General features: G+C 50.9%; 6 protein-coding genes across 6 annotated transcripts; 5 read left to right on the top strand and 1 right to left on the bottom strand.

Moving 5' to 3' along the window:
* Positions 1 to 1,060: 1,060 nt before the first annotated feature.
* On the top strand, positions 1,061 to 2,373 carry N7532_006002 (putative plasma membrane ammonium transporter (Ato3); the record flags this gene model as incomplete). The annotated part of the gene is made up of 5 exons (XM_056618496.1): positions 1,061 to 1,198; positions 1,359 to 1,645; positions 1,704 to 1,804; positions 1,860 to 2,155; positions 2,212 to 2,373. The coding sequence occupies 5 exons, from the start codon at positions 1,061 to 1,063 to the stop codon at positions 2,371 to 2,373; spliced, it is 984 nt and encodes a 327-aa protein (XP_056474655.1).
* A 1,951-nt stretch (positions 2,374 to 4,324) lies between these two features.
* Positions 4,325 to 5,848, top strand: N7532_006001 (uncharacterized protein; the record flags this gene model as incomplete). The annotated part of the gene is made up of 3 exons (XM_056618495.1): positions 4,325 to 4,509; positions 4,717 to 5,196; positions 5,482 to 5,848. 3 exons carry the CDS (start codon positions 4,325 to 4,327, stop codon positions 5,846 to 5,848), a joined length of 1,032 nt encoding a protein of 343 aa, XP_056474654.1.
* A 1,077-nt stretch (positions 5,849 to 6,925) lies between these two features.
* Positions 6,926 to 7,914, top strand: N7532_006000 (uncharacterized protein; the record flags this gene model as incomplete). The annotated part of the gene is made up of 2 exons (XM_056618494.1): positions 6,926 to 7,232; positions 7,295 to 7,914. 2 exons carry the CDS (start codon positions 6,926 to 6,928, stop codon positions 7,912 to 7,914), a joined length of 927 nt encoding a protein of 308 aa, XP_056474653.1.
* A 1,855-nt stretch (positions 7,915 to 9,769) lies between these two features.
* Positions 9,770 to 10,410, bottom strand: N7532_005999 (GFA family protein; the record flags this gene model as incomplete). Its single annotated transcript, XM_056618493.1, has 3 exons — positions 9,770 to 10,076; positions 10,146 to 10,325; positions 10,403 to 10,410. 3 exons carry the CDS (start codon positions 10,408 to 10,410, stop codon positions 9,770 to 9,772), a joined length of 495 nt encoding a protein of 164 aa, XP_056474652.1.
* Positions 10,411 to 10,897: 487 nt separating this feature from the next.
* N7532_005998 (coiled-coil-helix-coiled-coil-helix domain-containing protein) lies at positions 10,898 to 11,541 on the top strand (the record flags this gene model as incomplete). Its single annotated transcript, XM_056618492.1, has 4 exons — positions 10,898 to 10,947; positions 11,061 to 11,095; positions 11,194 to 11,308; positions 11,433 to 11,541. 4 exons carry the CDS (start codon positions 10,898 to 10,900, stop codon positions 11,539 to 11,541), a joined length of 309 nt encoding a protein of 102 aa, XP_056474651.1.
* A 208-nt stretch (positions 11,542 to 11,749) lies between these two features.
* On the top strand, positions 11,750 to 14,410 carry N7532_005997 (nitrogen permease regulator 3 family protein; the record flags this gene model as incomplete). The annotated part of the gene is made up of 1 exon (XM_056618491.1): positions 11,750 to 14,410. One exon carries the CDS (start codon positions 11,750 to 11,752, stop codon positions 14,408 to 14,410), a length of 2,661 nt encoding a protein of 886 aa, XP_056474650.1.
* Positions 14,411 to 14,445: the final 35 nt, after the last annotated feature.

The raw sequence follows: 14,445 nt of genomic DNA, 5'->3' as shown, positions 1-14,445 counted from the left end.
GAAAGCGAAAGGGGGGCAGGTTTGATAGGAGCAAGCTATTCGCCACTATCCGTTAGCTAATTACCTGCTGTTCAGTTCATCCTGCTGCGCCTTTGGTGCGACACAAATCTGGGGTAACCCCCAGCCCTGTGTGGAAGAAGGGGGTCAACTATTGGGGCAACAGCAGTCACCTTCCCGAACGAGGCAAGACCGACAATATGGAAGCATCGCATTCGCCCAGGCACACAGTGCTGCCAATGAAGCAGTCCCGACGCTGCCATGCAACGCGGCTCGGTAAACGCAGTTTTGGCGAGGATGCTTATCGCGAGTGCGGAACTGCAGTTGGCCGGCTAACTGCGCAGCCAAGTACCGCGGTAATTCGCGGAAGTCCCAGCTCCGACGGAGTGAGAAAACAAGGCAGCAGCGTTGATTCCGCACACTATCGCATTCGTATAGAATTTGGAATCGAGCCTTGGGCTGACAGACTCACGGACTCACGGAGTTAGTCCGTAGCCCCGAATCGTGTAGCGTCTTGAGCGAGGATGCCGCTACAGTACGGAGATTAGGGAAACGTGAAAGGCTCCCTATTCAGACGTCATAGCAGACTCAATCTATTTCAGGGGCTGTACAAGGCAGGTCGCCACTCGTTGCGGACAGCCTGGGATGAACATCACGATCTGTCTTCGCTGGGGATGCTGGCACATCGATGAGTATGCATCCGCATAAGCATTATCCAAGACATGATGTGAAGCAAAGCTTTCGAATAGACTTTTGCTCGACGCCACAATCTCACTGGAAGTATTGGCATCATCTGGGCGTGCAACCTCTCTTATACGTTGAACCGCCATTCAGACCGATGCGCGCCCCGGAAGCTAAAAAGCCGATAAGTAGCCTACTCGGTCGCACCGAAGTTCCTCGGTCCCCCGTCAATTTCGTGGGAGAACAGCCCATTCTAGGGGCGAAAGATGGCCGTCCCCCGCACTTCTTCCCCACAAAATGCAGTGTCGCGGACCCGCTTGCTTCGGCGAGACGGCCTGGGGGTTTCTAGTCGGCCAGCCCCTGCGAATCACAGGCCTCAATTATGTCGACTGCAAGGCACGCCACGTTGGATCTGGATCGGATGCGGACTGGAGCGCGGGAGTTCTGGACTCCGATGGAGTTTCCCCGGGATTGTAGGGGTCCGGGATGGATTCATTTGGAGGTCTGGCGTGATGTTGGGGTGCGTGGCGGAGGTGGGTTGGGAGGGAGGAGACAAGTATAAGATCCCCCGCAGAAAACAGGCTGAGGACTTGGAGTCTAGAAACACTCGTCAGAATATTTGTCAAGGGCCACATGCGGCTGCCTCATTTCTTGAATTAATTTCACAACTTCCTTTTCAGTTCTTTTTCTTCACCATGTCCGACGAAAATGTCAGTGAGAAGCAGGAGACCTCGACAGCTGAGGTGCTGCGTCGCATCCAGACAGCCGAGAGTGTCTTGCTCCCAATTCCCCGGGATGCATTCGAGAAGCTCTATCTGAGCCCCAAGACACCGACTGCAGGAAATCTTCGCCGTACCTTTGGTAACCCGACTCCGATTTCCCTGCTGGGTTTCTTGCTCGCGGCGACACCAGCTGCTATGCTCACAATGGGCTGGCGAGGCTCCGGCGGTAACGGTGGTGCTATTCTGTATGTCAAATTGTCACTTTATTCGGAAAGAGAGATTCTAATTTCTGCCGCAATCAAGTCCAGTGTATATTTTCTTTGGTGGCATGGTACAAATCTTCGGCGCCGTGGGCGAATGGATTATCGGAAATACATTTTCGTGCGCATTGTTCTTCACATATGGTTAGTGAACACAACTTCAAGGACTTGATCCCAATGCTGACTTGATTTTGATTAGGGACCTTCTGGATCGTCCAAGGCACATCCAACATGCCATTTTATGCCGTCGGAGCGAATTATTCTCCAACCGGGAATACCCTCGAGGGCATTGAGACGCCCGAATATAATGCAACCGTTGGACTATACTATGTGACGCTTGCTGTTCTCACATTCGTGTACCTTATCTGCTCCATTCGTACAAACGTCTGTTTGTTTCTGGCATTGTTCTTGCTGGTGATTACTTTCGCGTTGACCGCAGGTGTCTTCTTCCAAACGGCGCTTGGGCATGCTGCCGAAGCAGCGAAATTGCAAAAGGTAAGCGTACTCCAAATTTCTCTCGGTAACAGATGCTAAGCGTACTTACCCTATAGGCGGCCGGTGCTTTTAATTTTGCTTTGTGTATACCGATTTGGCATATCTTTATTGCGCAGATTCTGGACGCAGTCGACTTCCCGATTACTCTGCCAGTTGGGGACCTGAGTACGGTTATACTGGGGAAAACCCAGAAGGCTCGCAAGCGGGATGTGGAGTAGATATTGACTTAATTAAGGTGAAATTGTCGTTTTGTTTTGCTCGAAGACTATTGATAGTCGCATCACTTCATGGAGCTGCATTCGACTCTTGTGCGTTTCATGCCCTAGACCGAGCTGTGATGGTCGTTCAGCTGCTATCTCAGGATGCTCGCAATGCGCGCTCGAAGTCGAGGGAGATATTATAGCCGTAATATTGTGGTCGCATATAGCTTTCATAATATCACCTGCAAATTTCAGCCTGTGGCTGTGGCGCTGATTTCTCTCGATCGTGAAAGACTCGACGCTGGAACAGAGACAGTATGCGATGCGGATTGAGAGCTCCTACCACTCCATAGCACTGGAGAGATCGGTGTTTGGTCGCCACATAATGTGAATCACGAATGGTCCAAGCCTGAGCATTCCTGAATAATGTCTGCATGATTTGTTCCCTCCATTCATCGTACAGCTGGCAGTGTAGGAGAACAATGGTGGGTGGAAGGTCGACGTTCCTTGAAATCAACTTGGTTTGGGACAGACAAACGTAGCTGTCTGTGTTATTTTCGACAAGAAGTGGCACTCCAGGACGAGATTCTGCAGGAGCAGATGAGTGTCGTTGGTCGACATACTGATTGTTCGCGCGGGCGAAAGTGGTAGCGATTCGGGGATCGGAATCGCGAGACGCGAGCGAGGCTGTGAGAAAACTTCTAATGTAGGGCTGAGGATGGAAGAAAGTGTTATGAAGGTGGCAAGCTCTCGGCGACTGCATGACTGGCTGGGGTACAATGGGGCAAGGCTGAAACGTGACTCGACCGCGCTTCACCGTTCATAGTACCCAATGGAATTGAAACGGTTAATATTGAGGGTAATTTGCGTTACGCAATGGACAGAAGAATAATTCAGAAACATATCCAGGTTTGATAGAAAAGAGAAGGAGAGGGGGGAGGGGGAGGGTGGGTAGGTTAAGAAGTCAAGGTACCTGAAAGCAGTAAAACGATAACATGGCAAATGCTCAAAGATAAACAGAAACAAGAAGGCCTGAGGCACCAATGCACGAGTAGGAGATAAACCTGAAGCCCTCTCTATAGACCTAGACCAGCAAGAGCCTGCTTCTTGGAAGATATCGTCGTAGTGATCATGTAATCAGTGGCCCCCATTGAGTCCCCTGACCGTTGCAGGCTAGCGGCGTAGGGCATAGTGAGTGTGGGTGAGGAAAAGGGCGGTGGACACAAGACCGCGACACAGAGCGGCCATGCCGCAATTGCAGGAGTTTGCCGTTATCATTCTTTTACTAGTAAAAATGCAGACTCCCGCGTCAGGGGACTTCCCCATAAAGAAAGTGTGCTTGTGGAAATATGGTTACCCGTATGTGGCATTACACGTTCCCCACTAGGTCAACAATAACAGCAACAACAAATACAGCATTATAATATAGAGCATTTACACAGACTCATAAGATTGCAAGACCACTGAATAACGAAAGAACGCCAAGCGCATAGCCCGAGTCGTCGGCTATCGTCCATTCTGCTAAGCTGTCCATACCTAGATATTGCCTTTGATATTTTTCTTCGCGAACAGGTCGAAGCTGAATTGATAAAATTAATGTATCATCTCGACCAGGGCTCTGTAGTGTGAAGTTCAAGGGCCGAAGGGTGCTAGGCACGATGGTTAGCGTGTGTATCAGGTACGTACTTTGCAGTAACTTGGTGTGTTTTTTGCCCCCACGATGCGATAGTCCACTACGGCCTGCAAGCGCTAACCTTCCCCATTTGATAGGATACGGAAATCCACCTTGCGCACTTACGCGCCCACATCACATCGCTAGGGCCGTCGCAGATTTGTACCTGCAGACATCTTGTCAGAGTTCCTCAAAATAGAATGGTTGCTGCTATGCCCGAGCCCATTTATGAGACTGGACCCTCACCAGCCCGACTTCCCATGTTGTGCACCCGGCATATGTACAAGAACAGACGCGATGATTGCCACCACTCCCATTCCCCTCACAACAACATTCTCTCCACCAGCAGCATGCACGACCGATACATGGCTCATCGAATATGTCTCCGGAACGGACTACTACGACACGGTAATAACCGGCACGGATACTAGCTGGTGGATGAGTCTGGGTCCTAAGGAGACGGGATCTTGCTTTCCTTCGGGGTACCAGACCAGTACAGATTTCTACTAATCCCCTGGAGTATGTCCCTCGGGGTACTGGGTTGCGACTCAGCCAGTGACATCTACCGATGGCGAGGCTGAAACGCGGGCTACCTGCTGTCCTGAGTAAGTGAATCCTACAATTGTGTTCAACAGCTTGTACCCGGTGCTGGAATCATCGAGTGAATGCTAACTGGTGTCTGCGACCAGAAATTACACGGCCAACAGAGACAGTACCAGGCTAGCCTGGTACACACACAACGTGTGTACGTCCTACAATGCCTACTCAGATCAACTCTGGACCTTCACCAAAGCCGGGACGACTTCGAGCACGGTACGAGCGGACGGGATCAACGCCCAAGGCATTTCCATCCGCTGGAAAGCCGGCGACTTCGCACCGCAAACAACAACAGCCGGCACCATTACCAGCAGTCCCACCAACGAACCCACAGCTCAAGCTTCAACGCATACGGCAAGCAGCGAGCTCTCCACCGGGGCCAAGGCCGGGATCGGGGTAGCTGCTGCAGTGGGCGCAATAATGATGGTCGCAATAGGGATCTTGATCTGGATGGTCCGACGCAAGAATAAGAGGTCAGAGGAGGCAGAAAGGTTTATGGCCAATTATGGTGCTGGAAGTGATGTTTCCACGGTGCCTGCGAGGACAACAGAGCCAGCCGAGTTGAGCAATACGTATCCGCGTCGTGCAGAGCTGGATTCAAGGTATACGCGGTGGGCAGAGCTCGATCCACAGGGGAGGTCGAGGCCGATGGAATTGGATACAGGAATTAGGAAGTCCTAGATGTGATCTGAGGTGTGACCTGATTATATTTTCCTCGATGGGGCTGCCAACGTCTGGCCGGGTACATTGGAAAAGCCATGCGCCCTGGTCCGCGCTGGTCCGCGAAGTCGCAGAAGCATCACTACAGGTGATCAACCTCTAAAGCTCACGAACGAACACGCTAAATCTGTAATTAGTGCGATTTATCTACTACACATGGACTGTCTCTGTTACGTCACCTACATAGGCGGCGATAGTACATCAGGGCCATTCCGTGAACGTCGCGTCAAGCTGGCGAATAATGTTAAGACACCTCAAGAAATGACTTCCCAGCTTTTGCAACTCAACTATCTAGACTATAAGGGAATAACATCCAATCTCGCCAGACACAACTTGCTTGTGTCTTGGACATTTCTCGATATGACAGCAAGATTCGAACTGAACACGGGTGCCGAAATCCCAGCGATTGGATTTGGTATCTGGCAAGACGAGAATAAACAAAAAGAAGCTGTTGTAGAAGCCATCAAAGCCGGATACAGGCACATTGACACCGCAAGAGTGTGAGTGGCCTTCAAAGCAAAATATACGAATCGTTCTAATTCTCAATTCCAAAGATAATTGACGGAGAAAGCCGTGGGCCGGGCCATCAAGAAAAGTGGCATCCCACGAGAAGACCTTTTTCATTACAACGAAGCTGTGGAACAGTAAGCATCATCCAGACGATGTCCTGCCTGCCTTACAGCAGTCCGTGGATAATCTTGACCTGGACTACCTGGGTCTGTATTCAATGCACTGGCCCTTTGCCTGGAAACTTGGAGAGGAGCTTTTCCCGAAAGAGAAAGGAAGATTTTTTATGGAGGATATAGACATTGTGGATGTGAGTTAAGCAAAATATCCAGCAAAATCAATCATCTGATTCCTCTAGACATGCAAGGCAATGGAAGGGCTATTGCCCACCAACAAGGTGAGGGCAATCGGCGTACGAATGTCGACCAAGCGAAAATGGAACGACTCTCAAGGAGGCTTCGGTGGTCCCAGTAGTCCACCAGATGGGATGTCATCCATGGCTATAACAGCGAGACTTCACCGCATGGCACCGGACGAAGAGTATTCACGTCAGCATTACTCGCCTTGGAAACCAGTATGCATTCTACAGCGAAAAGGCCGGCGTTGCGAAATTGAAAGAAGAGCCTGTGTTAGCAGAGACAGGAAAGCAGTATGAGAGAAGCGCTGCGCAGGTTACTTTAGGTAAGTCATTCCAAAATCAGCGTTCAATGCAAGCTTTAATTCGGTTGTTTAGCCAGGGGCGTTACGCTAGGTCACTCGGTATTGCCCAAGTCGAAGACGCCATCCCGAATCGAATCCAATAGTGAAGGAGATGTTAAGCTTGGACCTCCGAATATGCAGAAAATTGACATAATCACAGGAAGATTAGATTAGACGATAGCAGTGGGGAGTTTGGCAGATCCTTTTTCATGGATTTGGAGGGTAAATGAAAGGCCAAAGAATCGGAACTTGAATGAAGAAAGCGGGAACAACCTTTAGGTATCTTTATTCTGGTTTCATGAATTAGTACGCTTGAACCTGCCAGTGAAACTTGTAGTTGACTATTGATTTCCGTTTTAGTCCACGCTCCCTGCCATGATCCATGACGTCATCCGTGCCAGCATCAAGGGCGAAGCTGTTCCGTTAGAGCTCATCCGAGATCAATCACTCACCATATCAGACAATTTGATGGCATTAGTTTCACAGGGATTTGCTCTAGTCACTCCCGCCTCGAGAGGCATAGGGCTTGCATCCGCGCAACAGCTGCTTACTCAAACCCAGCTCCCGGTCGTGGCAACTGCGCGCAGGAACTGCGACGAAGTTCGAGACCGAATCCTCTCCTGCAAAACCCTTTCATCGGATGCAGAGAAAAGGCTTCGGATGTTCGAGGTCGACGTCAAACGTACGCCGAAGGAGAAGTCATCTTCCATCAACATGGAAGAGAATTTGTTTTAACATGTACAGATGAATCCACCATATCATCGATGACAGATACTATCCGAAAAGAGTATCCTGAAACACCACTTCGGCTCGCCCTGACAGTTCCTGGAATCCTTCATGTTGATAAGTCGCCATCGCAGGTTGATGCTGCCAGCGCACTGGAGAGCTTCCAGGTCAATGCCCTCGGTCCGCTTCTACTTATGAAGCATCTTTCTCAGTTGCTGCCAACCCGATCTGCATCTGCATTTGAACCCACCAGTGCATCCGGATCCAACAGAAACAATTCGTTGAATCTACCATCTCATGCTATATATGCAATGATGGCAGCCCGAGTCGGCTCGGTTTCTGATAACTCGTCCGGAGGCTGGTACTCGTACCGCGCGAGCAAGGCATCGGTATTCCAATTGGCGAAATCATTTGATCTATATCTGCGATCAAGGTCAGGCCAGAAGGCTCTTGCGGTGGCCTTACATCCTGGGACGGTGCGCACCGATTTTACAAAGGAGTTTTGGAAAGGGAGAGATATGCTGGAGCCTTTGGATTCGGCGGAGCGTTTGTTGCGATTCCTCGTGGAGATGCCCCCCGATATCAAAAGTGGAAGAGGGAGGTGCTGGGATTGGAAGGGAAATGAAGTGTACCCATGAGGTTCAGTTTCTCTGAAATGTCTGGGATGCCTCAGCCAGCTTCATTCTGGTCTTAGCGATACATTGGACGAATCCTTCTATGTCAAAGGAAGTATCCCAGCAGACCAGCATCATTTGCGGTGCAAGCGAGACCGTCACATGACGTCCAACTCACCTATTTCTATTCAACTCAATTCCCGTGTGTATTTGACTCTAAACATGTTGCATCCTCCAAAAACGCTCTCGTCAAGCCGAGAAATTGAAGTTCCAAGCGCCCGAAAGTGATTTCTAATGGGGAATTTTGTTATTCCATAGCACAGAAGGGCACCCCGGGACTCTCTCCAAGAATTGTACAGAAACCCAGGGTAAGAGTCCAGGGTAGGAATGGTAAGCGAGAATAATGAATATTTTATGATCGGTCCCACTTTGGAGACAGACCCAACAGACTACCCGTTGGGGAAAGTTTGTCTGGAAGACAAACTGCGCTTTGAGCTCGCGGCGGTTCCCGTATTCCCCTTTATAACGGCCGCTCCACCCACGAATTTTTTTTCTTTCCTTCCGTGCCCGCGAATATTTTTCGCATGGAGCTGGGAGCTCCCCAGCTCCTCCTTTTTCTCTCTTTTTCTCGAACGTGAACAGCTTCTGCTGTCTCCGATCAACTCACCCGCCGATGGGACCAAGTACTCGAGGGAACAAGGACGCTTGATGATGGCTGTTCTCGAGCTCGAACCCGAAATTTTCTCACTATTCATAAAAGGTAAATCAAAACAGCCTCTCCGTTCCTCTCCCCCCTCTCCCTTGGATGATGATCAATCGACATGCAAAGGCATTCCTCAATCTTAAGATATCGTGTGGAATCTGTCATATTTTTAAGTTTCAGCCTTGTCTGACACAACTTCAATCTGCCTCGTTATGCATCGGCACTTCTGGCGAACCATTTGCTAACAAGTTACTGTGCAGGTAAATACCAACTCTCCGTCAATCTCTTCCCACCCGGCATGTGTCTAGCATGAAGAAAATTTGAACGAACGGGCGGACATAACGTATCCACCGACCTGCGGACATCAAAAACAGAGCGTACAAACTCTGTGGACGTACGGGAGGTGGAATACTTGTTGAGAACTCGTCACCTGATCCTTTGCCCATAATCACATGTTGTCGTGGACTAAGAATTTGTCCTTGACCCTCGTCTAACAGTGATTATAGGTAATCAACTCTTTCTCTTTGCACATACCCCACGGTTTCTCTTCATGGCCAATATTATATGATGAATCTGTTATTCACACTGTTTGACCCGAGCACTTCGGTGTTTCGGGAATGAACATCATTATACAAAAATCTGATTTAATGAGGTAGGTGATTCCTGCTTCCCACATCGACCAAGTTGGACCGATTACTAATAATTTACCACAGCCTGACACATTGCCATGTTTTGATCTCGCATTCCAAGCTTGCATCATATTTGAGTGCTCATTGCTGACTCGGCATGATCAATCTCTAGGACCTCACAATTCACAGTAGATACCCATCAGCTTAAGTGTGAGTTATCCTCCTACATTACCGTCTGCCCCTTTTTATGATGAGCAAAAAATTTTCGCTGTGTTCTTTCTGAATTACATTGAAGATAAACAATTTTATTCACCTTGGAGACCTGATTCACACCTCATCAACACGATATGCCACTCATCTCTTGCGATGAATCATTGCTAATAAGCTTTGCAGTTTTATACCCCCTGAGTTGTATTCAAATGAATTCATTATTATACTTAATTTCTGCTCTCCCTTAAAATCATTCGTAGCCTATTCTCGTGCCCCAGACTCCCCTTAACCACATCACTCCAACACCTTGCTGCAAACAAATCAACGGCAGATCTCTTCACTCCACCCAATGGCCATGCTGCTTGTGCCACCCCTCGAGGCTCGTCTCTCCATTATAAGTCTCATGGACAGACTTCTTGCCCTCGGGCCATCTCGCCCAGGCAGGCTTTGAGTTATTCATCACGCAAACCATCTCATCCGGCACAGGCAATTCAGTGTCAATAGCTGATGCAAATGGATGGATCAGCTCGGGCCAGTGGTGGTCCCACAGCCAAAGCATAGAGCTGCAGTTGGAGCAAAAGTTTCGGTCCGAGGAGCAACGCTCTTCCGTCGGAGTGCCGCGATCTTTGATAGCGTTGTATTTCCTGGAAAGGAATTAGCAATCCTTGTCCTTGTTTGTTTGCTCGTAGATCGAGTGATGTTTGAAGTCGTACTTGATCAACTCCTTTCCTTTCAGCACCTGCAGGCTGTTGGCAATACCGCCTAGGTTCACGGCACCCACATAGCCACCCACTTTGCGGCAGATACTGCAAGCGCATAGCTGGTAAGGCACAGGCGTGTTTGACTGCAGAGTAAACTCCACGCCGCCGCACTGGCAGCTACCATCAAGTTTCCTGTGGCAGCGTGTTAACGTAACCAGTCAAACGTGGCGGAAGGCGGATAGGTCAAGCGACGGTGGGGTAACTCATACATAGGCATGGTAGTGTGCAGTTGTTTACTGGGACTTGGCAAATGGCAGTGTAGCAATTTCGGAAGAAATCAAAGATGGAGGAGTATCTTGGTGAGCGACGTGAGATAAAGTTACTGGATCTTGGACGTCACCTCGGCCATATATATACTTCCCGAGCACAAGCGTCTGCCACCGCGTCAAATGGTATCCTGTCAAGCAAACAAGACTCTTCCAATACGATTGATTTATTTAATCCAATCTCCAATCGCCTCCCAGTGATTTGTCCATCGCACAGGCCTCAGCCCCAGTCCTGCTTGCAGAACGACATCATCGTTCGTGATCGAGCCTCCTGGTTGGCTGATGGACCTGTTTGTGCTGTTTGCTCTGTTTGTCTTCGGCTCGGCGAAATCGATTTGATGGCGGCGTTCAGCTTCGCCGCCGCTTGCACCAACAAAACAGCCAGACAAGCCAATTGTTGCTCATTTCCAGAGAGGAATTCTCTTACATCTATTGACGATGAGCTTTGGAGCCCCCGGAGGCGGCTCGGTCAACTACAAGCCTACACCGTGAGTGCCCGCCGGAAGACTCGAGATCTTTGGAACATGCGCTCTCCGCGCCTGGAGATGGGCTGAGGTTCGAATACGCACTTGGCGACAGCTTAGCTAACTCTTATTTACAGGCCTGAGCGCGGCAGCTTTCCCCTTGACCATGAAGGTGAGTTCTCCCGCAACACCTGATCCTCAAACGATCCGCGCAAGCGTGGCGATAGAACGGCGCATAACGAGCAAGTCTAACAATACTCTGCTTACTAGGAGAATGCAAGCACATTATATCCGGATACCTGAAATGCATCAAATCCAACAAGGGCACCAACGATGAGGCATGCCGCAAACTTGCGAAGGACTATCTTTCCTGCCGCATGGACAAGTACGCCACACCTACTAGGACTACTCGCGACAGAATCAACAAATTACTCGATAGGCTTATACCTATCAAGAGAACGATTCTGGAAATTACAAGAATCCATTGCTGACAAGAATTTTATCTGCAGGAACCTGATGGCGCCGGACAATTTCGAGAATCTTGGACTGGTATTCAAGGACGGCCAGGGGGGGGCCCAACTCGCCGGAGACACAACGTACGCAAGGAACGGAAAATAAAAGCTGATCTGGAAAACTGCATTTGGTGGAAATCTTGTACGATATTGCGGAACCTGGTGCAGCCCTCACTTGAAGTTGCGACCGATCCTTAGGGAGTAGATTGGCGTTTTTGGAGGGCATTGTATATACAATATCATCTCTGTTCCATATATTCAGAAAGCCTGCGCTCAATTCTATCTAATATACCTGAATATAAAAGCTCATCCAAATGGACGCAAGTCAGCCCTGCAACCCACTCATTGGCCCGAGTCGCCCATGCGGGGAACTCCAGGCGGCTCCGCCCAAGGTAACCGTCGCGAACTGCAACATCTCCAATTCCCCTCCATCCCCCTCCAACAATGCCATGTCGTCAATCGCCCGCCCACCAGACCCGTGCCTGGTAGCGGTCATCCTGATCGTGCGCTCGCGCACCGGCCCCCGACTCGTCTTCCACTACCCACCGAACCCACTGAGCGAGAACCGACTCAAGACAACGACGAAGGGCGGCCGACGCATCTCCCGCACGCGCAGCAGACAAGGAACCAGGAATACTGACTCGAGCTCTAGCTCTGAGAGTGGACTCAGCTCCGATGAAGATGACGATGACCGGGAACGTGAGCGCGACAGCCAGAACCAGAATCCTGTTAGCGGAAGCTCGCATCTTGGCTCGAGCTTGGTGCCGGGTCGGCGGGCGAGTAACTTCGGCTTGGACGAGCATGGAGTTATCTCTGCTTCGCCAAGTGCGATTGAGCCACAGCGACCGGGGTCGTTGGGCTCTGGCCGAGGTTCGACGCGTAAGCAAAAAGGAAGTACGCTTTCGGACGGAGAGGATGATGGTACTTCGGATCAACCTGATGGGTCGGGTGCCTCGTCCCGTGCGCCCTGGGAGTCTCTTTTGGGTCTACCCGGGAGTGTTTGGGAGAAGCTACTCAGCCCGTCTCGGTCGTGGCATAAGCGACGTTATGAAGTCGGGATCAATGATCTGGCGTTGATTGGGTGGCCGGTCTTTGTACGCGAGGATGGCACCTGGCGCAAGCAGCGCCGGAAGAAGAAGAAGAAGCCCCGTGCGGAATGGGAGGGTGGCGAACTGGGCCATAATGAGAATGCAGAGGATGGACAGCCAGAGGATGTGGTCGTCTCGCCTGACATGGGGACAAGCATTGCTTCCATTGCGGATTCGCTGGTCTCACCAACTGATACGACCAAGCGCGCGTCGACAGTTAGTGCGAAGATCGGGAAGTCAGTGGATGACAATGATGACCCAGAGGACAAGGACCATATGACGATGTTCAATGTCGTATTTGTCATGGATCCGCCTTTGCTGGAGTATTCCATGCGGGTCAAAGAGATCTATGAGAACATTATCAAGAAGTTTGCGAAAGCGCTCAAGTGGGAGCAGGCCCGCACGGGCTATGTGTGGAAGGAGTCGCAGCATATCCTCCAAGTGCGGCGAAAGGCCCGAGAGTCGAGTGAGTTCGATTCTCCCTCGGATTCTCAATCCGACAATACTAACTACCGAGCAGAAACATCGGTACACAATCTCTATTCGGAGCTGATCAATCAATCTTCCCTCGCACGGGCGATCTATACCGTGTATACCAGCATCTCCGCATCGAAGATCGCATCGGTCTCACTTAGCGCGGATGTTTCGATTTCACTGCAGATTCCCCCGCTGACATCCACGCCGTACCTTGCTGGCCCGACAGACAAGGCATACCCAGGCCTCTGGCTGACGACCGCAGACAGTGCCACCCCCATCGATGACCCTGGCACAGACGAGAACAATGCGCCGCACCACGTCCTGGCCAAGCACTTTGCCTTGCTCTTGCTGGACAGCGAAGCTTCGATCATCAAAGATGTAGAGGCGTCCGGGGGCACTCTGGCTCCCGCGTTGGCCCATTACATTCGATGTTCGAAACCGACCAAGTCATTCGCTCAAATATCCGCCGTTTCGGGAATCCCGCTGCACACCATTCAGATGCTGGCCAGTCATTTGGTCTACTGGCGCCGCGCGCGTGCCATCCCTCCTATCCACCAGCGCGACACTTACATCGTCTCGCCCAATTGCGACCTGAGTAAGCTAGAGGTTGCGACCATTGCGTACCAGACGGCATTCCCGACGCTCCCCAGTCTACCTAAGATGCTGTCCGCCCTGAGTGGTACACCGCGTCCTTATGGAAGCTTCATTCCGAGTAAAGACCACAAGGAGACATACTTTGCCATATTGGCCTGGCTGCTCCGCGGTGGCTGGGTGACCCAGCTCAGAACCTTTGCCCGGATCAGGGTGACACCCGAGATTAAGATGGCCGTTGAATTCGCCCTCCGCAAAGAAGAGGTCGATCGCTACCTGGCTAAAGGAAACTCCAACTCCAACGATAAAGAAGAAGACGATTCAGACGAGGACGACGAGGCTGCTTCCTCTTCATCCTCCTCCCTCCAAAGCGATGGAAGCGGCGACGAAACACCCATGCCTGGCCGAAACGATCCCCAAGCACAACTCCGGACATCTCACAAACTCCTCGACCGGTCCACTGCCCTCCGCTACTCGTCCCTCATCCTCTCCCCACACCGTGCCTCCCCACTGGAATCCCGCTGGCTAGACGAGATCGTCTCCCGATTCCCTGACAAGCCTGGCCCCGGACAGGAAATCGTCGGGATGAGTCCAGACATCGCGCCCAAGGACCTCCAAACCCTCCTGAAGAATTACTGGCCCGTCTTCCTGAAATACTTCAACGGCTACGACGCCCTGGAGAAGATACCCGTCCGCGAGAACTTGAAACGCAAGCTCGTCTGGCAAGTTCTCACGCGTCTCGGCTTCGTGACCGGGCCCCTGGGGTCAGTTGAGCTGGACGCGCGAGAACAGGTTCTTGTCGGGGTCCGACATTGGTAGTTGCGACATGCATGTCCAACCTCCTTTGGAGATCT

Source organism: Penicillium argentinense (genome assembly GCF_028826775.1).
Source record: "Penicillium argentinense strain IBT 30761 chromosome Unknown utg000005l_segment0_segment0, whole genome shotgun sequence".
Lineage (NCBI taxonomy): Eukaryota > Fungi > Ascomycota > Eurotiomycetes > Eurotiales > Aspergillaceae > Penicillium > Penicillium argentinense.
Note: the sequence above shows the minus strand (reverse complement) of the source record. Positions and strands in the feature narration are given on the sequence as shown.